At 37.8% G+C, this 27,613-nt stretch overlaps 2 protein-coding genes across 2 annotated transcripts in view; one reads left to right on the top strand and one right to left on the bottom strand.

Moving 5' to 3' along the window:
• The window catches only part of LOC126976864 (CREB-regulated transcription coactivator 3-like), a 49,053-nt gene extending 38,095 nt beyond the window's left edge, over positions 1 to 10,958 (bottom strand). The window contains exons 1-4 of the mRNA XM_050825483.1: positions 10,755 to 10,958; positions 8,064 to 8,242; positions 3,280 to 3,437; positions 1,299 to 1,398 (exon numbers count right to left, since the gene is read on the bottom strand). Of these exons, the coding sequence (XP_050681440.1) occupies positions 1,299 to 1,398; positions 3,280 to 3,437; positions 8,064 to 8,242; positions 10,755 to 10,868 (551 nt within the window). The 5' untranslated portion in view covers positions 10,869 to 10,958. The remainder of the gene's footprint in view (positions 1 to 1,298; positions 1,399 to 3,279; positions 3,438 to 8,063; positions 8,243 to 10,754) is intronic.
• Positions 10,959 to 15,696: 4,738 nt separating this feature from the next.
• Positions 15,697 to 27,613, top strand: part of LOC126976869 (putative glycerol kinase 5) — a 36,016-nt gene continuing 24,099 nt past the window's right edge. The window contains exons 1-4 of the mRNA XM_050825490.1: positions 15,697 to 15,976; positions 16,341 to 16,434; positions 18,332 to 18,501; positions 24,901 to 24,990. Coding sequence (XP_050681447.1) covers positions 15,875 to 15,976; positions 16,341 to 16,434; positions 18,332 to 18,501; positions 24,901 to 24,990 — 456 coding nt within the window. The 5' untranslated portion in view covers positions 15,697 to 15,874. The remainder of the gene's footprint in view (positions 15,977 to 16,340; positions 16,435 to 18,331; positions 18,502 to 24,900; positions 24,991 to 27,613) is intronic.

A 27,613-nucleotide genomic window follows, 5' to 3' on the forward strand; every position in this document is an offset into this window, starting at 1 on the left:
AAGAAGACAATAATTAAATTTTGTGTGTATTGGTAAGATTTTACAGTGCCTGAAGAGATCGTTACATTCATTCGCTTTATGTTGTTCTTTTACTACTGGGGAGACTATTTCTTTAATTATTTAAACTGATTTGCATGTTTTGTATTTTATCTAGGTAGGTCTTAAATGTTCTGCCATAGCTGGTAATACCATAACTTATAATGGAATCGGCTAGTGAGTTATATAAAAATAATAATATTTTATATGGTATTCTTCCCTTTATTAAAATTAAATTGGCTAAAAATGCTCTGAGTTTGTCACATACAGTATTGATATGGGGGAGCCAGTTAAAACAACAATCGATAACTAAACCCAAGTACGTATGATTTTCAACAGTTTCAATAGTGGGTCAGCTACATATTTTTAGCTTTTGATGAAAACACACATGGCAATGCGCCTTAAGCTTCTTGATTGTGTCATAATTAGTTTTAAGATATGGTGATATAATATGTCTAGATGTCAGAACCAATAAATATTAATTATCATAATACTAAAAAATAATACAGAATTACAGACTCACATAATAATATAATAATAACAGACTAACATAATAATAATAAATATTGTCTAATTAATTATTAACAACAAGTTTCACATTTTATGTTCAGACATTACTCGCGTTCAGAAATTCATTTACCGTATAAAATAGTCGCTCACTTAACCAGTGTTTAAATTTTTTCTTAAAAAGTCTTTTATTTAATAATTTTAAATTAATTCCAAACTCCATTTGCCATAAATACTACTAATGAATCAACTTGGCCATAAGACTGAGCAATAATTGAGTGCCCTATGAAGGAGGGTGGGCGTTCCGATCCTACCGCCACCATCTGCTATCTCACCGGTTTGCTCGGTTGCGTACCGGTACTTGTATTTGGCATTCCACAACACGCCCATTTCGCACCTACTAGTGAATTTGTTAATCAAGTACCACATGAAATTGTTGTGCGACATCTTATACCAAGTTTTTGTGACATTCAAGTATCAAAGTCGGTGGCGGGTAAAGACAGGGACGAAAGGCAAGGTTTACTTAGCCTAGCAATTTGTTAGTAAAATTATGAATTGCATGAACGCACAAAATAACAGTTATCGAAATTTATCAATATACTTCTATCGTAGGATAATTTGTCCTAAATTGTTTATTATTTTCTTTTTTCTCTTAAGCGTATTCAGTGTAAATTAAAGGGAAATTCAAAATAACAGTATAAATGTCTATAAAAATGAGCCAGTAATAATTAAATAAAGGTAATACATCCACTTACTTGTTATTATTTGGTATCCTTGGGATTTCGCACGAGGAGCGCGGACGATTCGTTGGATTCATACCCAGGGTTGCCAAAACATCGAGATGCATATTTGCAGCTGAAATTAGAAAATTTAATTGTAAACATACTTTAAATCGATAGTACAATTACAAGAATACTGACCGAGGCCAGATGACTGTGAACATAAGTTAATAATTTAAAAATATTAACAAAGAATATGATGACTTAAAACTTATCAGGACATTAAAGCTCAAAAAAAGGACTCTAGGTAGGTTTCACTCAACAAACTTCACACTTATAAAGTTAATAGTAGTTTGATTATCAAGTTTTATAAAGTTATTGTAGAAAGTTATAAGAGTTCAAACAATTTGTTATAAAGTCACCCTCACTTCTGGGATTAATTACGGACGGCGACGGAGCGTTCTCGTATGGAACGCGAGAGAGGTCGCGGGTTCGAGTCCCGCATCGTTCATAAAATTTTGTTTTCAGTTTTGTGTTATAAGACGTCGCTTCGTTATGTGACTTCTACCTCAAATATCACTCGGAGTGATCCGTAGAGCTGTCTGATTTTTTTTATATAAGACGGGGCAAGCGGGCAAAAGAGTGAGGCATCCGCCCAGGGACATCCGTACTACCAGGATTCAAGAGAAGTGTTGCCGGCCTTTAAGGTGGAAGTATGCTCTGTGCTGGAAGTTCCCTACGTTGAATCGGTTCGGGAAAATTGCAGCTGGTAATTGATTTCACAAAGTGGCTGTGCGAGGCAAGAAGTTCCTCAAGCAACAAACTTGGTTATAAACCTCAAGTGAGCTTGAACATAGGTTCAAACATAGCGGCATTAGGCCGCTACTTCACGCCGGTATTCTGTGCGAGTCTGGCCCGATTGTGCTGACGTCATAAGACGGCAGCATGACTTTCTCACTTTTAAAAAGCCCTTAGTTGCCGCTTACGAAACCCATGGGCCTGGGACTCCCCTATTCTTTTTACGCCCTGGGGAAGCACAGGGCAAATTATTATTACATTACTAAAAGGCCGGCACCACTCCTGTGATTAACTCTAGTGGTGCACTTCACTTCACATCAGGTGATCACTTCACACTGCTGTTTGTTGAATCAGTACAAGTCAAGCTACGATTTTAAATATGTTTTTTTTTCATTGAGGAACTTGTATTTTATTAGCAATGAGCATGCAATGGACAATAAATAATGCAGTCAACTGTAATAATATTCACAGCTTAAGGTGATGTTGTCCTGTACGTACGAAAAGTAATGGATGCAACTGTGACGTACATTGGCTGAAACAGCGAATGTGGATGCAATTGAAGGGAATTTATTAACGGACATACATTTAGAGAAAAATGGGATTTGTATATTTTGATCAAAACCAATATAATTACAGATAGAGCCTACATATGTATAGACTGTGACAGCAGTGAAAACATAGACAAAATTGAGGTTGACATTAACCTCTATTTTGAGCAATGGACGCATACTAATACAAAATGACATACAAATCGCGAGTGTAAGACATAGCTCGTCACGCACACTTATGTAATTAACCTGGGCTGTTTTCATCAGTTGTCTCTAGCAGGAAAAGGCTCTATCTAGACGTATAAATTATCTAAGCCTGTCATAATGTAGGTACATTACATTATTACCTATGTCGACGCCAGATTTCCTGATTTCCTATCGTCGACCCAATGCTTTTAACATAAGGGGTTTTATTATTTATATTAGAAATGACATCAAAAAGAATGCTAAACGAATCAATTTTGAGAAAATATATGCCTTGGACTACAAAAAGAAAAACCACTGTAATTCTGTTAAGAGAGAGTTAGAGTTTAGTTGTAAGATATATATATTTCTTTGAGATATTTCTTTTGTTAATCACTACATACTTAATTGCTAGTAGTAGTGGTCACTTCGGGTACCTTCTTATTTCTATCGTGTTCAGCAGGTTGATGGGTGAGGTATGTACGTACCTCTCCGGTGGTTCTGATGTTGGTGCATGTGTGGGTGAGCGTGCGAGTGCAGCGGGTGATGAGGAGACAGGGGCGGCACCGTCGACTGCTGCTCGCCACACGACTGGTGCAGCGCAGAATCAGAATTCGTTCGCCGCCAGTTGCTGTCCGGTGGAGGGCTGGAAGTAATCAACATATTTTGTGATCATAAATGAAAAAACAATAACTCGAAACATGGGAAAGAGAATTGAGAGATTTAGAATGAACATCTTCACTTTTGTCTCAATAAATATTCTTGATAATGTTATGTATGTAGGTACATAGAGGCACATAAGTGAATTTGCTAGATACTGTCATAACCATAATGTTAACACCAGGAACAAACATAAACTTATAATGCCTACTACTCGGCTAAGTCGAGTAAAAAGTCTTATGTAAGGCGATGTATATGCTTTTACAAGAAGATCCCAGAAATTCAAAAGAATTGTTAAAAAATGTTTGTGGCAAAGTAAAATAACATAATTGCCGTTCTTAATGATACCACTGATTGGGAATTGAGCGACCGCAAATTTTAATGTTAGGTATAGAGTTGCAGGCGGTAGCTTGAAGTGAACTCTGCAAAAATAACAGAGTAGGTAATATGATTTACGTTTATGATTTTATTGTGTCGATCGGAGTGGATAAAGTCAAAAAATGCATTATTAGGTCCCGTAATCTCCGCCGTACAAAATTGGGAGAGAATATTTAAAGATTATAATTTACGTTTGTGTGGGATGCACAATATGTGACTGAGTAGCATCTAGCAGAACAATATTAGAAGCCACACCAAGTACAGCGAGCTAATGTTGATGCAAATAGTTTCCTGTTCATATCTGTTGTATGCGCGAACAATAAATTTATTAATTATGAATGAGGTTTCCTGGAATGAATGACAATGCCAATTTGATGCCGCTTTAGTGTCACATTGTTCGGCTCAACAATATTGAGTTATTCATGTTTTAAATTGGCTCCTCGGATTTGCCAATGAGCATTCAGTACCCTACGCCCGCGCACCTCAGTGATTTGACTCATTTCTTTGCATTGCGAATGTATAAGGTTTTTTTTAACCAACTTCAAAAAGGAGGAGGTTCTGAATTCGATTGGTATTTTGTTTTATGTATTTACACCGATTAAAATGAGATTTATAAACCGATTTACGTGATTCTTATTTAGTTTAATGCGGAATAGTTGTCATTTGCTCCCATTAAAATTTCACATAGTTTTGCCCAGTAGTTACCATTTTATGAACATTAATGTTTACGTGGATGATGTTATTGTTTACATAAACGATGTAATTTTATTTTGTATTCAGCTTTTTTAAGAGTTTTCGTTTAGGTTGATTGACAAACGTTCTTCACGATATTTCATTATCTCACAAGAACGTGATATAGAGTTTGGAAAAGCATTTTTTCGAAGTCGGTAATTTTTTTTGCGTTTATTGGGATCTATATTGTTTATGGAGCGCGGCACCTTTCGTAGGCCTACCCATAGCTACTTTAAAAAATAACTATTTAATTTATGACAAAATAAAGCAACTAAATATAATAGTTTACCTGATGTAATCGAGAAAAGAAAAAACCTATTGCAGTTTACAGAACAACCTATTACAGACACTAAAAAGTCACAGTAAATAAACAGTTTACAATATTAAGTTTAATTTTCCTTAGGGCTTGGCACCGACTTAAAATCTACCAAAAAGTAGTACATACAGACATAATAGTATTTTATTTATATTAAAGGTATTAGGTTTGCATAAGATGTGTATTAAATTAAATCTTTATTAAGTTATTTTATACTTTGTAATTTTTGAAGACTGTATTTTTAAACGTTGTTTTATATACATACTAGCTGACCCAGCAAACGTTGTATTGCCGATATTAAAATCGTTATACAAAAGTAACTGTTGATCGTAGATGGGTGAAAATTTGAAGTTGTATGTATTTTTTATCATAATCAAACAAATTTAAAATAAAATGTCAAAATCTCATCAGGCTCATCAATTACTATCAGCTAAACGTCCTGCTCGTCTCCTCCCTTATTTTCATTTAAAGGCTGAATTTCACCCTTTCAGGTGGTGACTTGTAGTAAAAAACTGTTGTGCCTTACTGAGCAAGCTTTTTAGAGCCTATTCGGCCTTATATTCCAAGTTACAACAGAACTTAACGATGCTCGATTTTTAAACGCCGAGTATGAATTTACAAGCTGTAGCAGTTAGAGGACTGATCTCGAATCGAGAGGATAGGACAAAAGAAGACATTTGAACGGTGAACACACAAACTTGTTGCTTCTAACCCCCTTATTCATAATGGTCCGCTAACTTTAAACAGCCGGTTAGGAGTGTTTTTTCTCATTCTGGCTTAGGTCAATAGAAGAAGACAAAGTGAGAATTAGCAATGCTTTAAGTTAGCAGACTATTATGAATAAGGGGTTAGTGTTTAACTGAACTAAATTTTGCCGGCCATACCGAGTCTGCATAGCGTCATTCTCGTCGACGCTATCTTGAGAGACTTTGGCACGGCAGGTGTAGGAATAGGGGCTTGCATTGGTTTTCTAGCAAGGTAGGCACTGTGGATCTAACTTGTCGTAGTTGAGCTTTGGAATAAGCAAAGATTGCTTACCGCAGGTATTTAGTATCTAGCGTAAGGAAAAATTGTGGAGTGGGTGTTCAATAGAAGTTTGGTAATAAAATAACGGCACCAAATTAAACTAAAATTACTTTAACTCTAGTGCTATATTTATTAAGGTTTATAACGAGTGGTTTATAACGAGTAGTGGGCACTGCCTAATTGCCTATATCATATGCACGCCCCTGTGTAGGAATCATAACTAGTGCTGTCGTCTATGTCAATGAAGGCTGGTGATTTAGTATGCAGGAGAAACTATGTAGGGGATAGCGAGCAGGCTTGCGGAAGATGTAGTTTGTCTACTAACACTACTACTCAGTAAAGACGCTTTGAAATAACGGCGAACAGATGCAAAGAGACCACACATCTCTACGCAATTAAATGCAAAAAGTCCTTTACGCAATCACTGGGAGGCTCCTTGGCACAGGAAGCCGGATAGATTATGTGTACCACAATGGCGCCTATTTCTGCCGTGAAGCGGTAATGTGTAAACATTACTGTTTCGGTCTGAAGGGCGCCGTAGCTAATGAAATTACGGGTCAAATAAGCATGTTAAGGCTTCTCAAGGTTAGGGTCTCAAGGTGACGAGCGCAATCGTAGTGCCGCTCAGAATGGGGAGGGCGTATCAATTACCATCAGCAGAAGGTCCTGCTCGTCTCGTCCCTTACTTTCATAAAAAAAATCAAATTCAGAGAGACCCACAATGCAACGAAATCTCTATACACAATCAAATAAAGAAAAATTAAATGAATTATATAGAAACATTTTATATTGGAAATTTATTTCGTACCAACACGTACAAAATATAAATTAAATAAATGTATAGTTTATAGATAAAGAAAAAATAATAAGTGGTAAACTCGTAACTGTATCATGCACACGTATTAAATACAACTTGCGTAATTACGAAAATAACTTTAACAGTTTTCGACACGCAACTTGATAGACTGTATTTTAAAAACCTTGAATTTTTGTCACGGGAATTTTTAAGGTAGTAATCTATACTATAATATTATAAAGCTGCAGTGTTTGTTTGTTTGTTTGAACGCGCTAATCTCTGGTACTACTGGTCCGATTTGAATGATTCTTTCAGTGTTGGGTAGTCTATTTATCAAGGAAGGCTATAGGCTATATGCTATTTTGTAACACAAGGTGTAAAATCGAAAACCTATTTTTGCGTGCGCTGCAAAAACTATTGACAATAGAACAAAATGATGTACAGGCTATAATATAGGCAACATTTTATTACTTATAAAACTATCGCGTGAATTATACTTTATATGGCAAAACAACGTTTGCCGGGTCAGCTAGTATAATCTATAATATAAAAATATTAACTTAAAGTCTGTAATACAGTTATAAAAAGTTATGCAGAGTAAGTTAGTCAACATTGATCATTTTAACTATCCCAATTACTTATATTTTAAGGTAGTTTTCCAATTGCAGAGCATAATTCGACTCAGTGCCGCACAATGCCGAATTGTGCGGATTCTAAATTGGAACATGAATTAGTTTTAAAATGCACCAGCAGAGTTTACACTCGGTACTAAGTTCAGTGTTGAAACAAAAATATTCATAGAGTTAGCAATCTAATAAGAAAATAAGATGTTGTCTTCTTCATTTTGATAAATATGTTCATTTCCACGAAAACATTTATGATTTCGCTTCATTAAATGATTTGATCAAGCCATTGCAATGTTGACAAAAGTATATTTCTGTTCAATAAATTTACAAAAGTATATAAAATTAAATAGTCAATGTTTGCACCTTTATTAGTTTTATTTATTTAGAGCATTGGTAACAAGACCATCAGCTCAAACCAAAATAAAATAAACGAAGAATATTTAAATCATTTTTAGGTAAATTTTTACCTTTATCCATAGTTACATTTTTTTTAATCCAGTCTGAATGATGTTTAATTATTTCTCAAAAACTATGATAGTAAATAAAATTTGGATCAATGTCAACTTATAGAGAAAACACACATTAATTTTCTGCCACTGAGAAGGTATCTAATCTATGCATCACACGAAAGCAGTACTTTTGAGATTGCTTGATTGTGGGAAGTGTGGCTGTAGTTGGAACACTCAAAGTTGAGTATTATACGCTCTAGTGCTGTAATTGGAAAACAGTCTAACTCACCTTAAATAAGCTGTGCTACCATATGGACTTGTGTCATGTTTACGATCAGCCGGCCTTCTCATAGGTCCAACTGATGATGAAGGGCGACCTCTCTGACCAGGTGATCTTGGAGATGGTGATGTTCCACTACTTCTTCCACCAGCCATTGCATACTGATGTGCTAATGCTATTTCCTCAGGCTGTAGACAATTGATAAATATTATTAATACCCATTTAACATATAAATTAATATTTCCGACATAATTATTCATACAATTTTAATCTCTTATCAAAAGCTATGCATGCTGAGCATGAGTTGCATCTCTGGATATTATGCCGAAATAGCTTAACCGCTAAACTAATCATCCGAAAAATACATGATCTATAAATCTTGATATATTTGTGCGACCAGTTATGCCACATTCTACAAGATAATGTTATTATTATAATTAGTTCAATTGATATATTAATGAAGCCAGGCATGTCCTCCACTTAAAAATAACAAATTGTCAATATTATATAATAGTAATTAAAATCTCAATGCCATGGCTTTGAATACATCAATAAAAAATACTATGGCACCCTTGACATATTCCCCATTCTATGTATTAAATAATTTACTTTTTGTCAAACAATGGTGATGGTAAGATGAGTTGTAACATGATAGAACAACTCACATTTGTAATGGAATAATAGGACAAATAAGAACACCTATGCTCTCATTAGACACCAGAGGAATCACATTTTGCTTTGCACAGTTTTCTTTGCTTTTTCAGGTTTTATTTGTAGTTGTTTCACAGTTTCTACACCAACAATTTATTTTCAGCATTATGAGGATTAATTAGTGCACTCATTTCTCTTTTGAATTTTTTAGGGATTTATATGCTACTTTTTTATGCTACACATGTTAGTCAAACATTTGAATATTATTATTTATATGTTGTATAATAAATATAATGTAAAATGCTGAAGCTGTAAAAATCGGTGGCAATAATTTTATTGCCACTTCTTATCAACAAACAACTTTTCCAATGTGAATAAGTACCATATTTTGACCATTCAATCAATGATATTTTGATTTTGCCATAAACATACTGGTCTAGTCACACTGTGCCCGCCATCCTGTGACATATGGAATGTGTATTATGCCTGTAATAACACCTAAGCCCACTTTTCTTATATACTTAGCTAAAATAATAACTTTATAATACATTAATAACAATATCTAAAAACAACAGCTACCATTCAATCAATAAGTAACATATTCCATGCAACTTATAAGATTACAATAAAAAATTAACATGAGAGAAAAAATTACAAATAAAACATATATCTAGCAAGGTTCATTCAAACAAGAGTTTTATTAACTTCCATTTAAAAAAAGTGTTAAAAATACACAAAACGCAACAAGAATGTTTATTCAAGTGCCAGCTCATATAATATTATTCTTTTTTGTCCAGCTGTGTTCAATATTACACTCTGGATAGACGGTATTAGGTTTAATGTGCCTTGTGCCATTACTTGCTTCTCTTTTTCACTCTTGTGTGAACTAAGCCTTAGAAACAAATATCTAGCTCACTCCTATGCATAAAAAACTGAAGGTACTAAAAAACAACTGCCTAAGAGCAGGATACATAGTATCTGTTTATTTGTTTACATGACTAACATATGATGGGATAGCACAGATAAACTTATACACCACATGTAACCGAAACAAATAAAGTAAACAATAATGTCAGCCTTAACAAAAACTTCAAGGACATAGTCATGTAACATTCAAAGTGAATTATTAACTGTACATTCCCAGTTGTTACTAAGTGCTCAGCTATGATGTAAATATGTAGAAATATTGGAAATAAATTTAACAATCTATTTAACTAATAAATGTCTATTTGTTAAGAATAATGTAATGAATATAAAATAAGAATCAAAGGAATAAATAGCATTTCGACAACACACTATGAGTTTCAAATGCAGGTTCCAAGCAAGAGAAACCTTGACAGTCTCTGGTTCGGCTGCAGGTGCTTGAGGAGCTGCAACATTTGGTAGTGAGCCACTTTTGAATGTGCCCACTATTTGCTGACTCCCTACTGCCTCCGTATCGACTTTCTCAAGAGTCTCTATAGGCACTTTAATTTTCTGTCTTCTACTATTTGTATTCACCTGTAAGAACGGAGCTTGAAGGACAACTCCAGTGCTGTCACTTTTAAGCACTTAAGTACCTTGTACATTAAGTTTGAATATTGCAATAAATAAATTAACATACAAATTTTCTAGTAAATTAATTTCAAACATTAAATAATATACTAAAAATTATGAATAATTCAAAACTTACAATTACAACAACATTGTTTAGTTTAGTAAGTAAGTGTAGGTAATTATATTATCCAAAACAATGTGAAATATTTACTGAGATAACATGTAAACAATAATTATAAAACATGTATTTATTAGGGCTACAAGGAAAATCTCACACTAAATAATTTATTGAAAGATATTTCATATAAATATTCAATTATCTTTATAATTTGTTGATTGCAATCATGTTTCATAAAAGTGTTAACGATTATTGTAGGGCCTGTAGTGTTTTATCTAAGTTTGATATGTTTTGGATCATAGTAAATGCAAATAATAACGTTATTGTTTACGTCGGCTTGCGGTTTTGACGGTCGAGAAACGATTGCCTGTGTAAATAGGTGATCATCGACATACCTTATTGGTTGCGTCGGAAACTTCACGCATTATTTTTTCAAATGCAGCTGTTTCTTCAGCTTGTTTTTGATTATGGAGAGCTATTTTTTCACTAAATTTTCTTGGATTCGCCATTGTGATCAACAAACATATAATCTTCTCTTTTTATTTTTTACATCACAATTATTTTTCTGAGCTTAGTTTAAGACTCTTTTTTTTTTAATTTATTTCATGACCATGCTTAGTTGACTAAACATAAAGTTGCCAGCTTTTAAAATAAGTTTTACTAAATCACAGATTATAATAAGTAATTCCACCAATCAATAATTTCATATAATTAAACCAAGTAACTCGATAGTTTCAAGGAGGGAACTTTATTGGCCGATTCTTTTATTTAATGCGAATTACGAAAACACACTATAATATGTTTGACTATTACTAGCTCTATTACTCTTTCTGAATGATGCTAATAATCTAAAAATAATTTTAACTTGGTGGATCCCATTTAATTTATTTATTATAAAGTACCCAATAAAGTTAAAATCATATTAGAATTTAGAAGATGCTTTACCAAAATCGATACGTCTCCTTAAAAACGTATAAATAAATTAGGTGGCATTATTGTGAAACGTGCAGTCTGACCAAAACTTTAGTGTTCCAGACTAGTTCTTTGAAAGATAAAAAAAAATAAAGTTATGAAAGATAAGTAAACCTTAAAGAATCTGGAGGCAAGGTTGTATTTTCTCGTTAAAACTTTGCAGTTCGGATCTCTTGTGCCCAGCGCCGCTGCCCAGGCCCGGTACTCCAGTGGTTTTCAGTCAGCTGCTACCAAGATCAGTCGGCAGAAATTCCGATAAGGACGGCATGAGGGAGCCGCGAAGTCATAGTAGGTTCAACCAATCGAGATAGACCATAGTCCAATGCAAAATTATGTACGGATTAAAAAAACAAGCCATTCAGCATTTTGCTTGTTGACATCACAAAAGACTACGATTTCAGAGGAGGAAATCTGTTTAAGCACATCGCCTATTGCCGATTGAACGCAGCCCATGAGATGTTCAATTACTGCGTTTCTACTATGTTACCTGTTGACGATGCGGACGCATTCCTCAAAATCTGCGCGTAGCCAGAGAGCCAGGAGCGAGAAGCCGTGGTGTTGATGCCTCGTGCCCTTCCTCGAATAAAACATTCGGCCCGAAGGGGAATATTCGTCGAGGGATTCCCAAACTCTTTGTTTTAGTAATGTTCGATTTTCATCCTTGCCCCCAAATTTAAGTCAATCATTTCTTACTTGTCTAGCTCAAAAAGAAATCAACTGCATTCTAATAGACTTAAGCTAAGCGCTTTTGAGTAGTCGTTATAATTTGTTTATTTAAATTACTGAATCTACCATATATTCGGTAAAAGTAGAGCTTGTGAGAAGATCATACAAGAAACTCATCGGCAACTCTTTTAAATATGAATTAGTATTTTCCAATAGCTGTTATACTTACATAACAAATAAGTTTGTAAAGTGCTGCATCCTATTTATGAATCATGTTTAAAGTTAAAAAGTATATTAAATATAAAATATTTCATAAAAAAAACTGTATGAATTCAAATTCAAATATTTTTATTCAAAACAACCCATTCCAAATGGTCTCTGACCTGAAAAGAACGGGTGCAACAAACTCAGCGGGCTTTTTTAGGTTCCGTAGCAAAATGGCAAGAAACGGAACCCGATTTCACCATGTCTGTCTGTCCGTATTTCACAGCCACTTTTTTCCAAAAACTATTAGTCCTATACTGTCGAAACTTGGTATGTAGACGTATTCTGTGAACCGCATTAACATTTTCATACAAAAATAGGGAATTTTGAGGGTTCTCCATATTTAGAACTGAAACTCAAAAGTTTTTTTCACCGAGCCCATACCCATGTGGGGTGTCTATGGATAGGTCTTCTGCGCGAGAGGCACTTCCAACGTGGTAAAATGTCCCCCCCCCCTGTAACTTCTAAAATAAGAGAATGATAGAATATGGTTACAATGTAAAATCGTACAATAAAGTTATTTAATAGCCTGTGGGCGGTCACTCAATTTCCAATCAGTGGTATCATGAAGAAAGTGATTTACATTATAGTAAGTTATGAATATAAATTATATATTGAATGAATCGACCTCAACCTACACGTCCAGACCATGTCATTTTTTATATTGATACTAGCTGACCCGGCAGACTTCGTACTGCCTCAATCGATAAATAAAATACCTAAACTTTTGTGTGTCTTCTACCGTATTTATCACGGGGAGTGTTCCGAAGAGCTGTTTAACCTGATTCCTGCCGCCGAATTCCACAAACACCTTCGCACGACACGCCACAAGTTAGGATATCATCCCCACCATCTGGATGTGTGGCGGTCCTCCACAGTGCGGTTTCAAGGAGCTTTCTTCCACGTACTACAAAGCTGTGGAATGAGCTTCCTTGTGCGGTGTTTCCGGGACGATACGACATGGGTACCTTCAAAAAAAGTGCGTATACCTTCCTTAACCCTAGTCACCTAACCTTTGTATGTACCCCTCTATGTCTAACCATTCGTCGATTTGACGAATATTTTAAGAAAATGGTTATTAACCGTGAATTATATATGTATATAGATGTAAGTAATATATATATGTATGTGTGAGGTATACTGTTAATTGTAAAATAAAACATTTTTTATTAATTTTTATAGTTAATATCTATCTTTCTTAACCGATTTGTAAGGCACTTAGTTACATGAAATCATAATCATAATCAGTCTATTTTAAAAATAGCAAAAAAAAGTAAGTTATATATCGCCTTTTCCTTTTTGACAATCTAATATTGTGAGATCCTACGTAAGTAAAAAAATGAAAAAAACCTAAAATTTTTCATTGCAAGTTACGCAAATGTCAACTTTATCTTCTCAGAAAATTGCGGTATTACAATTAGAACAGTAACTCTTGGTCCTACGCATTTTTTTATAAGAACAAAGCCCACAAACTTTTCTTTCTCTTCATTTCTAGTGGTTTTGATGGTAGAAGATGAGTACGAGATGTAGATGGGGCTGCAGTTGAGGTTTCTACCTTGTTGGCACCCAGAAAATTTTCAATATTTTACTTTATGTGCGTTGGCATTGTACGTATTTCCAATCAAATTTTCACCCAAGGTTCTACAAGTTGTGAATGTAACTTCTTCATAATATCACGACGAGTTGTAGTGATTTATCCAACTCGAATAATATTCATTGCCGATGCTCTTCTTGGCGTACGCCCTTTGCTTGTGGCCCAAACATGACGGTTCCGGCTGCGGATGTTACTTTGCGATAATGTTAGCATGAAACCTCCACAGGTGGAAGTTACTTCTGAAACCGGCAGTGACTGTGGCTCTGACACGACCTGATCCAGCTGCAGAAGACTCTTCTCCTTCATAATCAGATGGGTCGTCTTGGAGGTCACTTTGTATATCATCATGTTCCAAATTATCTTCTACGTCACTGTCAGTAATACTAATATCTTCCGAAATATCTTTTTCTAGCAACAAACGCGTCATTTCCTCGTCAGATAGTACATGTTTTACAGCCATAGCAAAAGAACTGCAAAATAAATTGCACATATTTTAATCCCAATATAACACAAACCCTAACCATTCGTCGAAACGACGAGTAAAATGGCCATATTTTGTAAAATAGAATACTTACCTGTTTAACACGTATTTCCGATGGTAGTGTGGGGCAAGAACTAAGTTGGTTTGAGGCAACAAGACTGTACACCCGCGCAATATGAAGAGACAGACATATTCGTATCTTGTATTCGTCGAAACGACGAAGGTTAGGCGTCTAGGGTTAAAGGCCGGCAACGCTCTTGTGATTCCTCTGGTGTTGCAAGAGAATGTGGGCGGCGGTGATCACTTAACAGCAGGTGACCCGTACGCTCTTTTGTCCTCCTATTCCATAAAAAAGAGGTACCTCCTTAAGTTAAAAACCCCAAGAATGAGAGTTTTATCTAATGAGTTTTTTAGAACAATCTTTTTCAAGTTTTGGACAAAGTTAGTAAGTGGAACTGACGTAGTATTAAATGATTGTTGATGACTTGTTGAAGTTATACTTCTTTAGGCGCGTTATGAAAATATGATGAGAGTGAAATTTTAAGATGCGCGCGCATCACTGTAATACAAAAGTAACAGGGTGAAGTTGGTGTCTAAAATTTTGTGACGTTTGCGACATTCGTTATTTTTTTTTGTTTTCATCGTCCATTAATAGGATAGGCATAGAGTTCAAACCCGCACAGCCGTTTTCGTTATTTAATAATTAATTGTCAAAGCCATCGTTACAAGATTTTTACAATATTGTTCTTTCTACAAACGTAGAATAGCACGAGGAATAAATAATTTTGAGGATTTTTGCTTTGTTAGGCGAAAGAAGTATAACTTCTTGCGTGCATACATAAGTACACGCACACTTTTTTGTTTTAAGTGATAGCGTTTCCCAATATTCTTCTGCAGTGGAATACTATTCCTCTCTGACCGTAGCTGCGCTATCTCGGCAAGCCTCTATTAAAAATCTTCTTCCCAATAACTGATTTGTCAAGCTGTAGTCGCGGTCACGTCTGCATATGATATACCGATCGTCAAATAATTCTTAAGGACATTGTGGTTAAGCTACTACTCAGTTCAGCATATTATCTCATAAGAAGCGAAAGCTATATTTCTGTAAAATGTTGATGTCTTTATCCAGATTCCACGAATATCATTCTAACTATAAGATAAAATTAGCAATTAGTTGAACACGTAAGAAATTGTACGTACTGAAATAGTGAACTCAAGAAAACAGTAAGTGCTGATGCACTGTACGTACGGGCTAATAACAATAACAAAAAAAATACAACATTTGTGATTTGACATTTGACGTACTTTAATCTCGCTTCAATTTCAAAAAGCCAATTTGATTTAAATTTATAATAGAATTCACACTTGTCGTTGTCTCTCATAAAAACTTATGTTTTAATTTTTAAAATTCAGATGTAGGTTAACACACTGTAAAAAGTTGACACATAACAGATTAATTTATTGGAATTTGTATACGAATGTATGGAACTGAGAAAGATCGTTCTTTTGAATTAAATTTTAAATGTAAATAAATAAAAATGGAGGAAAAATATATTTTGTCTTTAGATATTGGAACAACAACAATTCGTTCTGTAATTTATAATATTCGCACAGAAACTATAGTTAAAAAAGCTGATAATGTAAGTTTTTCATTTCATTGTTGTCTAAGCCCTTAATAATTATTTTAATTTAGTATTTAACTATAATAATTGTACCTATTCAGGAGACACGAATGAGTAAATTTTTAAATGGGATTGATATTTTCTTTGAGTTTATAAGTCCTTAAATAATTTTATCTAAGAAATATTTTTATAATTATGTAACACAAGTTAATCATCATTGTCTTACAAAATCATTATGAGTAATTTAGAAAGTTTAATACTTTCAAGGCAGTTGATACAAGTTTAATACCTAGCTGTTTATTTATTATTTAAACCAATGAAATTATTTGTAATGACAACTTGATAAGGCAAAAAAATATGTTAAAATATGTTTGTATGTCAGGTTGTGCTTCATTATCCAACTACGGGCTATGTTGAAATTGATCCGGATGAGTTATGGGCATCGGTTGTAGATGTAGTGAAGAAGGCTCTACAAAGTAAGTGTCTTATTGACAATACTATCTCTTTAATATAATGTTTTATTTATTATTTTATCTCCTATAATATAATATGCTTATAGCATGATTAATAAATGTTATACATTCTTTATTTTGTGGTCAATTAATAATATAATTCATTTTTATTGTAATTCTGCCCTGTGCTTCCCTGGGGCGTAAATAGAGAAAGGAGTCCGAAGAGGTGACTAAGGGCTTTAAGTAGGAGAGACATGCTGCCGTCTTATGACTTCAGCACAGTCGGGCCAGACTCGTCTGGGTTAATTACTACACTCGCACATAACACCGGCGTGAATTAGAGGCCTAGTGCTGCTATGTGTTGCATACCTTGAGACGGCGCAGCCGGCCTTGTGTTTCCTTATGGTGACGCAGATATCTCGACTTAGCAATACGTCATATTTAACGTACCCCGGTTACAAAATTGAGATTGTATGTTAGGGAGGATATCTGCTCTCGCCGTCTCAGTAATTTTGAGGGTAGGGACCTGTCTACTCCCTGGCTGCGTATAGATTTTGAGGACCGCGTCCGCATCTATGCGTGTGTCTATAGGTCCCATAGCGGTAACGCAGAAACCGATCATCTCATGGGCTGCGTTCAAGCGGCAATTGACGATGTGCTTGCACAAATCGTAGTCTTAGGTGATTAGAATGCCGAATGGCTTGGGTCACGTACCACAGACTACGCAGGGCGATCTGTGCATAATTTTGCATTGGCGTATGGTCTGTCCCAATTGGTTGAGTCGTAACGCGGCTCCTAGATGTGCTTTCCAGTTACCCTATTGGAACACGTAAGTTCTGGTCGTTGTCGAAAGCTGCTCTTGGTAACTTCAACCAGCCGTCCCTGCCGCCGTTGCACATGAGAAGTGACACCCTGGCACATACGGCAAAAGAGAAAGCCAATCTACTGTGCGCTCTTTTTGCCTCCAACTCGACTCTTGACGAAAGTGGAAATACACCGCTGAAAATCCCACGGTGTCAGAGCTCTATGCCTGAAGTACAGTTCAGACAGAAAAGTGTTCGGCGAGCACTGTTTTCGTTGGATGTCAGGAAGTCGAGCGGGCCGGATGGCATTTCTCCAATCGTGCTTAGAACGTGTACCCCTGAGTTGACGCTGGTGCTATCGCGTTTATTCCAGCACTCTTATTCAAAAGGCGTAGTCCCTGACTCATGGAAGTCAGCCTTTGTCCATCCGTTCCAAAAGAAAGGAGGCAGTTTTGATTCCGCAAATTACAGGCCTATTGCTATTACCACCCTGCTCTCCAAAATCATGAAGAGCATAATTAACCGCCTCCTCTTGGTATACCTAGAAGGTCACCAGTTGATCAACGACCGACAGTAGTAGTAGTGGCTTTCGCCATGGTCGGTCGGCAGGCGATCTTCTTGTAGTAACATATAGATGGGCGGTGGCAATAAAAGGAGGCCTTCTCCCTTCAAAGGCCTTTGCTATATCCTCCAGCTTCCTCAATGGGCGCAGCATACAAGTCGTTGTCGTTGGTGCTGAATTCCACCTTCGCACGACACGTCACAAGTTAGGATATCATCGTCACCATCTGGATGTGTGGCGGTCCTCCACAGTCCGGATTTCAAGGAGCTTTCTTCCACGTACTACAAAGCTGTGGAATGAACTTCCTTGTGCGGTGTTTCCGGGACGATACGACATGGGTACCTTAATAAAAAGCGCGTACACCTTCCTTAAAGGCTGAAAACGCTCCTGTGATTCCTCTGGTGTTGCAAGATAATGTGGGTGTCGGTGATTACTTAACACCAGGTGACCCATACACTTGTTTGTCCTCTATTTCCATAAAAAAATTAAAATACTTAGAATGTAGACTATTCATGATACAATAGATAGAAGTGATTGACTAGATTGCATGATTTAGGTGCAAACCTTAGCCCTGGGCAGATAACGGCCATGGGTATATCAACACAGCGTAGTACATTCATAACATGGAGCAGAAGTACAGGAAAGCCATTCCATAGATTTATTACATGGAAAGATATGAGGGCAGATAAATTGGTAAAGCAATGGAATGCATCATATTTGTGGAAGGTATGTTTATATTTTCTCTTTATTAAATTCAAACAATTGAAGATATTGTTTTCGAAGTTTTAGGGTTTATCTATGCTTAATTTGCATACAATTATCATTGTTAATTTTTTATCAGTTCAATTGATATGCAAATATTTTAATTAATTAATCCAATTATCTTTTATGTTGGTTTAGTGTATATTGTGAGCTCTTTTTTTTTGTATGGAGCAGAAATATATTCTCATATATAATGTGGCAAACAAAGATAAAGTACCCATTGCCATGTATTTGTCACTCTTACACATTGGACATTCATAAGCATTCTCACAATAATTGTGATGGTCTTTTTGGTGAATCTGAGTACAAAGGTTGTTATGGTCATTTCATTATAAAGGTTCCCCGAAAACAGTTAAAACCTCACTAAAACCTCTCACATAGGTAATATAACCTATATATTACCTATTATATAATTAAACAATATAAACAACAGAGTGCTATGTATATATATGCATGAGTAATATCTGAGTTTTGTTCTTTGAGCTATTTTACAACACAGAGTAGTTTGAACTTTTTTTTTTTTTTTTTTTTATGGAATAGGAGGACAAACGAGCGTACGGGTCACCTGGTGTTAAGTGATCACCGCCGCCCACACTCTCCTGCAACACCAGAGGAATCACAAGAGCGTTGCCGGCCTTTAAGGAAGGTGTACGCGCTTTTCTTGAAGGTACCCATGTCGTATCGTCCCGGAAACACCGCACAAGGAAGCTCATTCCACAGCTTCGTGGTACGAGGAAGAAAGCTCCTTGAAAACCGCACTGTGGAGGACCGCCACACATCCAGATGGTGGGGATGATATCGTAACTTGTGGCGTGTCGTGCGAAGGTGAAATTCGGCGGCAGGAATCAGGTTGAACAGCTCTTCGGAACACTCCCCGTGATAAATGCGGTAGAAGACACACAATGAAGCGACGTCTCTACGCAACGCCAAGTGATCCAGCCGTTCACAGAGTACTGGGTCCCCGACAATTCGAGCTGCTCTGCGTTGCACGCGGTCAAATGGATCGAGCTGATACTGGGGTGCGCCAGAGCAGAGATGACAGCAATACTCCATGTGAGGCCGGACCTGCGCTTTGTAGAGCGCTAGAATGTGGGCCGGCTTGAAGTATTGCCGTGCTCTATTTATGACGCCCAGTTTCTTTGAAGCCAGTTTGGCTTTGCCCTCCAGATGGCCACGGAATTGGCAATTGCTCGAGATTTCGAGACCCAGTATTCCGATACTAGGCGAGGCTTTAAGGGAAGTGTTCTCGAAGAGCGGTGATACGGCAAATGGGGTTTTTTTAGTGGTAAACGCGCAAACTTGAGTCTTCTGGGGGTTAAATTGGACAAGGTTCAACTTACCCCATTCCGCGACCTTCTCGAGAGAGGACTCGATAGAAGACACAAGTTTCACCCGGCCCTGGTCGACGTTTTCCCGAGAGAGACCTGCATGGCCCGTGTATACGGCATCACCAGTGCTGTCGTCTGCATAGCAATGCATGTTGGCGGTGTCCAACATATCATTGATATGCAGAAGAAACAGCGTGGGAGATAGCACACAGCCTTGGGGCACTCCAGCGTTCACGGGCTTGGGATTCGAGCAATAACCGTCGATAACGACCTGTATGCTGCGCCCAGTGAGGAAGCTGGAGGTCCATCTGCATAAGCTCTCGGGAAGCCCAAATGATGGAAGTTTTGCAAGGAGCGCCTTGTGCCATACACGATCAAAGGCCGTCGCTATATCCAGACCAACTGCCAGGCCTTCCCCCTTGCTTTCAATAGCCGCCGCCCATCTGTGTGTTAGGTATACCAGAAGATCGCCAGTCGACCGACCATGGCGAAAGCCGTACTGCCGGTCGTTGATCAACTGGTGACCCTCAAGGTATACCAAGAGCTGGCGGTTAATTATGCTCTCCATAATTTTGGAGAGTAGGGAGGTAATAGCAATAGGTCTGTAGTTTGCCGGATCCGAACTGTCTCCTTTTTTTGGGATCGGATGGACAAGGGCTGACTTCCATGAATCAGGGACTACGCCTTTTGAATAAGAGTGCCGGAATAAACGCGTTAGCACCGGCGTCAACTCAGGGGCACACGTTCTAAGCACGATTGGAGAAATGCCATCCGGCCCGCTCGACTTCCTGACGTCCAACGAAAACAGAGCTTGCCTAACAGTTTTCTGTCGGAACTGTACTTCAGGCATGGAGCTCTGACACCGCGGGATGGTCGGCGGTGTTTTTCCGTTGTCGTCAAGAGTCGAGTTGGAGGAAAAAAGAGTGCACAGGAGATCGGCTTTCTCTTTTGCCGTATGGGCCAGGGTTTCGTTCCTCATGTGCAACGGCGGCATGGACGGCTGGTTGAAGTTACCAAGAGCAGCTTTCGACAACGACCAGAACTTGCGTGTTCCGGTCGGGTAACTGGAAAGCTGCTCGCCAATTTTGACGACGTGCTTCGATTTCGCACGGGCGATTTGCCGCTTATGAAATCTGGAGGCACGGTTATATTTCCTCTTCAGAACTTTGCAGTTCGGATCCTTTGAGCCCAGCGCCGCAACCCAAGTTCGATACGCCTGTTTTTTGCAGTCAGATGCTGCTTTAACTGACGCATCGAACCAGGGCTGTGATCTGCCACCGATCGGTACTACAGAGCTTGGTATAAAAATATCCATGCCCTGCAGTATCACATCGGCTACTGCAACGGCGCAGGCACTAGGATCATCTGAAAGGAAACAAACCCTGCCCCAAGGGTAAGATGCAAAAAAGGAACGCATCCTATCCCAATCTGCTGACTTGTAGTGCCAAACGCGGCGGGTCGCTGGTGGTCTGCGACGTTGGCGTCGGATAGGCACTACACTCCTGACCAGGCAATGGTCGGACGTTCCGAGAGGGGCGTCGACAGAGACCTGGTAACCATCGGGATGTGTAGTCAGCAGAAGATCTAATAAGGACGGCATGTGGCTATCCACATCCGGGAGCCGCGTCGGCGACTCAACCAATTGGGACAGACCATACGCCAATGCAAAATTATGCACAGATCGCCCTGCGTAGTCTGTGGTACGTGATCCAAGCCATTCGGCATTGTGCCCGTTGAAATCACCCAAGACTACGATTTCAGCGGAGGGGATCTGAGCAAGCACGTCATCAAATGCCGCTTGAACGCAGCCCATGAGGTGATCCGTTTCTGCGTTACCACTATGGGACCTGTAGACACACGCATAGATGCGGACGCGGTCCTCTAAATCTACGCGGAGCCAGAGAGTAGACAGGCCCCTACCCTCAAAATTGCCGAGACGGCGACAGCAGATATCCTCCCTAACGTACACACATACCCCGGCATGAGGCATGAAATTATGCTCAATTTTGTACCCGGGGTACGTTAAATATGACGTATCGCTAGGTCGAGATATCTGCGTCTCCGTAAGGAAACACAAGGCCGTCTCAAGGTGGTGGTGGACGGCGTTTAAGTTGGAGTGAATTCCCCGGATGTTACAAAAGTCCACATTAAGCGTGGAGCGGGGTGCCGTGGTGTTGCTGCCCTGTTTGTCCTGTGACATACGCGGTACTGTGCCCTCCCCAGAATAAGAGGGGCAGCCCGAGCGCGAATGCTCGGGGAGGGATTCTCCGGCTCTACAAGAGCCGGTACCCTCCTGGGGTAATTTATTTTTTAGGACCGCTCTCATATTTTGTTGGGGGGAGGGGGGGAAAGGACGGGGGGAATGGCCTCCGGTCCTCGACACTAACCTATGCGAAACATAGCGGCACTAGGCCGCTACTTCATACGCCCCGAGGCAGCACAGGGAATTGCCAGGTATCTAGTAGTTGTAATTATCAAAAGGCGAGATAGCACTTCAAGCCTGCCCACAATTGAGGTTAGCCATCCTTACAGAGCCCATAGAAGGCTTCCTCTGCACAAGGTACCTACTAGATGGGTACTTCGCTGGCTTTTTCGACCATGAAGTAGTAACGTGCAAGCACTATTGCGTTTCGGTCTGAATGGGACGAGGAAAAAAATCTCTGAATTCAATCAATAACCGGCTCTCTTCATAATCTAAGTTATTTTAAGACTAAGATCTTTAAAGCGTTTTTCTTGCTCAGACTTACGTGAAACTTGAGTGTCAAAACGCGAATTTGACAGCTCAATACAAAAGCATTGGGCTGTCTTTGCTCAGTATATTTTGTAAAGTGGTCTGGTTGAAATAATAGACTTGGTTGCTAAGTTGATACGGCTTTTATAACAGATCGCAATCCAATATAAACACGAATATATAGCAAAGAGTATGAATATAAAACTTACAGAGGGTATAAGTGACCGGCACGTAAGTCTAGCGTTGAACGAAACGTGGAGGGGATAGCTGTGCATGGGTACTGTCGCGGACGGTTTAGTAATATAACTTACATAAGTAATTAATGAATAGTAACATAATATTAATGGCATTATTTTAATGTAATGACAAATCTAGCGCCGAGCGAAATATGGAAAGATAGCTATGTCAAAGTCTTAGGTAACTACTTTACAAGTACAAAGTTAATTACGTACCAGAGGCGTTAAAAATTCTCAACAATAGAATATGTGTGTGTGTGTGTGCGTGAGTGTGTGGGTGTATTTAATAGACCATCTCATACTTAACAATAAACAAGAAAAATAATAACAGCAGATAATAATACAATTCAAAACGTGACTGTACACTGGAAGTGCCCGGGGTGCCGTATCGGTACCCGAGATGGAATACGACTGGCGAGCCAATAAGTACTACGCAAGCTCGCCTTTCATCCCTCTAGCCCCCATAGATACCTTACTTCTGCGCAATAACGGTCGGCGCTGGACTTACGTGCCGCCATACTATAAAAACGAAAATAAAGTTTGCGTGTGTACTACTAAAAAACCCCATTTGTCGTATCACCGCTCTCCGACAACACTTCCCTTAAAGCCTCGCCTAGTATCGAAATCTGGGTCTTGAAATCTCGAGCGATTGCCAATTTCGTGGTCATCTGGAGGGCAAAGCCAAATTGGCTTCAAATAAACTGGGCGTCATTAATAGAGCACGGCAATATTTCAAGCCGGCCCACTTACTAGCGCTCTACAAAGCGCAGGTCCGGCCACACATGGAGTATTGCTGTCATCTCTGGTCTGGCGTACCCCAGTATCAGCTCGATCCATTTGACCGCGTGCAACGTAGAGCAGCTCGAATTGTGGGGGACCCAGTGCTTTGTGAACGGCTGGTTCACTTGGCGTTGCGTAGAGAAGTCGCTTCATTGTGTGTTTTCTACCGCATTTATCACGGGCCCATAGAAGAAGAGCTGTTTAACCTGATTCCTGCCGCCGAATTCCACCTTCGCTCGACACGCCACAAGTTAGGATATCATCCCCACCATCTGGATGTGTGGCGGTCCTCCACAGTGCGGTTTTCAAGTAGCTTTCTTCCACGTACTACTAAGCTGTGGAATGAACTTCCTTGTGCGGTGTTTCCCGGACGATACGACATGAGTACCTTCAAAAAAAGCGCGTACACCTTCCTTAAAGGCCGGCAACGCTCCTGTAATTCCTCTGGTGTTGCAAGAGATTGTGGGCGGCGGTGATCACTTAACAACAGGTGACCCGTACGCTCGTTTGTCCTCCTATTCCATAAAAAAAAGTGAAGATTATGCTAAGCTTACACTCAGCTTAGTTTCACGAAAGAAAGTGAGAGCTCATTGTAAGTACGCTGTACAGATCGTCAGTGTCAGTGTTGATTCCGTTAATATTTGTGTTCAATCAATTCGCCACGTGTTTCGCCCGTACATGTTTCATCAGAAGATGTTGACTCGTCGAACTATGGAACGAGTGATCACCGATCGATCTCTTGTTCCAGAACACGTGTCGAATTGATGAAAGACAAATCTTTACCCAATTACCTTACTTTTACCTTAACCCTTAAGATAACCCATAGCATTTAGAAACTTTTCACAATAAAAGAAATGCCTCAGTATCGTATCGCGTTACACCTGCCTGTTAAATGCATAAAAGGCATTTATTTTCTCAAAATTGATTCCTTCAGAATTCTTTTTGATGTCATTTCTAATATAGTAGACACTACTTCCGCTTCTGAAACAAATAGCTCGCTGAGAGAGAAGAAGCGGCGCAAGAAACTCTACCAAGCATTCATTTTTTTGCGCTCTTTTTTATCAAATATACAATATTGTACTGTCATTGCTAATGCTGTAAAATAATCTAGGCTATCGGATAGCTTAGATATTCAGCTGTGGAGTACCTAGTAGGATTTAAGAGACGAGCAATTAAAATTTATTTATTAGTTATTGCCTGTTCCGTCCCTGTTATAAATATCCAAATGGGCTGTAGTAGTAATTCGACGTTATTGAATCTTTTTTTTATCAGTTTTCTGTAATTTCAGGTTATAAGGACGGGCGCATACATCTTGTTTCTAATGTCACGGAGTAAAAGATTTCGAGCTGGAAGTGTTTTGAAATTCACAAATAACCAGGTAAATATTATATACTTATTTAAATAAGAACTTTATTTGTTGACAAGGGTAGCACATTATAATTATATGGTGTTGTAAATACATTGCTATTACACACACACACATACACACACACACACACGCACACACACACACTTACATAAACTTGCAAGGGTAATCAGAACACTTTGTTTTTCTCTAATAATACATTTTATAAAAAAAAGATAGCTAGGATAGATAGATAGGATATCGGGGAGCCACAATACATCCACTCCCGCTCAACACCTTAGGGAAAACATAAATCCATGATTCCATGTCAGGTGAAGTTGAGCCTTTTCCTTTTGCCTTTTGTTTCATCGCGTATCCTAATTGTTTATTTTATATTTGTAATGATTTGTATGGCAATAATGAATTTATTATTAGATATTATTACAAATGGACGTAATTCCAGAAAAACGTTCCAAACCCCAATCATGTCGAAATTGAGTTAAGAACACGAAGATGGTCGCGTGATTCATATTAACGGACTGACAAAAAATGGCAGGCCTACTGTGACTTTAAATGACATCATGACTGAGTAGCCCAACCCTAACCTAACATGTATGGAATACACTAATATTTATTAAACTTTAAACATGAGTTACTTAAAATGTGATGTTTGTGGCTTGGAACGTGTTTCAGGAACTACGTCCAAATATTTCACATAAAGAAAATAAATCAATAATAATAATGACAAAAGAAAATGGATCGCATCATTATAAAGAAAATTCCTACCCTCATTTCGTAATCTCGTTAATTCCTACGGTAATGATCATTGCTAAACAGCTCAATTGTAATGCAATGAAAACTATTGAAATAATTCCATACCATTGCTTACAAGTGTATGACTTTGACTAAATTTAATTGTATTTTGTATGATAAAAGCTATTTACTTCTTTTTTTCAAGCCGTAAATTCCACATAAGAGCACACGGACCTGCGCAGGGTCAGTAGGTAGGTAGGTACTTCTAGGGTTTTAATGTCGATGATTGAACTTGATGAATGATTAAACATTTTGTTAATAATAATGTTCCAGCATGTTTTATAGCGTTGATTATCACATACATACCTAACTTTTTAAATCAAATCAGCTTACCTATTCATTTCAGTAAAAAAATTACACATATGAATGTCAAAAGTTATGAATTTTTCTATTTCCCACTACTTCGGAAAAGGTTTGTAATGAGAAGCAAAAATCTCATTGCCACTCAACCAATTTAAATTAATATTTGCAGCTGCATTATTTTACAAATTGTTATATTTTTAATCTATGTGAAGCGATGCAACAAATTACTCAAACGTCACGACTTACATAAGAAAGTTTAAAATAATGTAAATTAATTGTAGAAAACTACTTAGTTGTTATTGAGTAGGTACATTAGATCAATCCACACTGTACATAAATAAAGGTATTATGTGAGTATATATAAAAAAAATAACTTAAAATTTTAACAATATGAAACAGAGTTTCTGTTAGTATTTATGTAGTAGTTCATCAAATATTGAACTAAATCAATTTATAAATAACATTCCCAGACAACTTCAATCATTTGTTTTACTTGATACTGATAGTGATGAAGTGAAATATACCATAACCAATTTAAAAGCAGACAGTGCCGCAGGGTGGGACAATATTTCAACTAAGTATATAAAATATGTGAAACACGTTATTACCCCAATTATAGTGCACCTAGCTAATCTGTGTTTTAAGACCGGTATTTTTCCTGATTTATTAAAGAAAGCTATGATTACTCCTGTGTACAAGGGTGGGGACAGAGACAATATAACAAATTATAGACCCATGTCGGTATTACCTATTTTATAAAAAATCTTAGAAAAAATGCTAAACACAAGACTATTAAATTACCTAGAAAAATTTAACATAATATCCTCATCTCAATTTGGCTTTAGGAAGAACTTATCAACGGAAGATGCAGTAATATCCTTAACTTCGCTAATTACAGATCACCTTGACAAAAGAAAAAAAGTGCCTATCAGTCTTTATTGACCTGAAAAAGGCATTTGATACTGTATCTCTCCCCATCCTTGTGCAAAAACTGGATTCAATTGGAATAAGAGGCACACAACTTGCTATTTTTAAAAATTCTTATGTAATAGGAAGCAAAAAGTTAAATTGGGCCAGTGGTCAAGTCAGGATGTCAACGTAGCATGTGGTGTTCCACAAGGAAGCGTGTTAGGCCCTACTTTATTTTTAATTTATATCAATGACCTCTGTAATTTACAAATTAACAACGCCAAAATCTTCTCGTATGCCGATGATACGGCGATTGTCTTTGCAGGAGACACCTGGCAAGAAACAAAATGCGCCGCTGAACAAGGGATGGCACTAGTTGCCAATTGGTTGAAATACAATTTACTCACAATTAATACTGCTAAAACAAATTACATTTGCCATACCATCTACAACAACAGTCAACTCACAAATGATTTTGAAATTAAAATACACAATTGTGAAGACACTGCTAGTACTAACTATAACTGTCCCAAGATTAGCAAAGTGCATGTCACGAAATACCTGGGTGTTATGGTCGACCAGCGGCTTTCCTGGTTTCCTCAAATTGAATATGTTAGCGCCAGGATTAGAA

Source organism: Leptidea sinapis, chromosome 42, assembly GCF_905404315.1.
Source record: "Leptidea sinapis chromosome 42, ilLepSina1.1, whole genome shotgun sequence".
NCBI classification, from domain to species: domain Eukaryota; kingdom Metazoa; phylum Arthropoda; class Insecta; order Lepidoptera; family Pieridae; genus Leptidea; species Leptidea sinapis.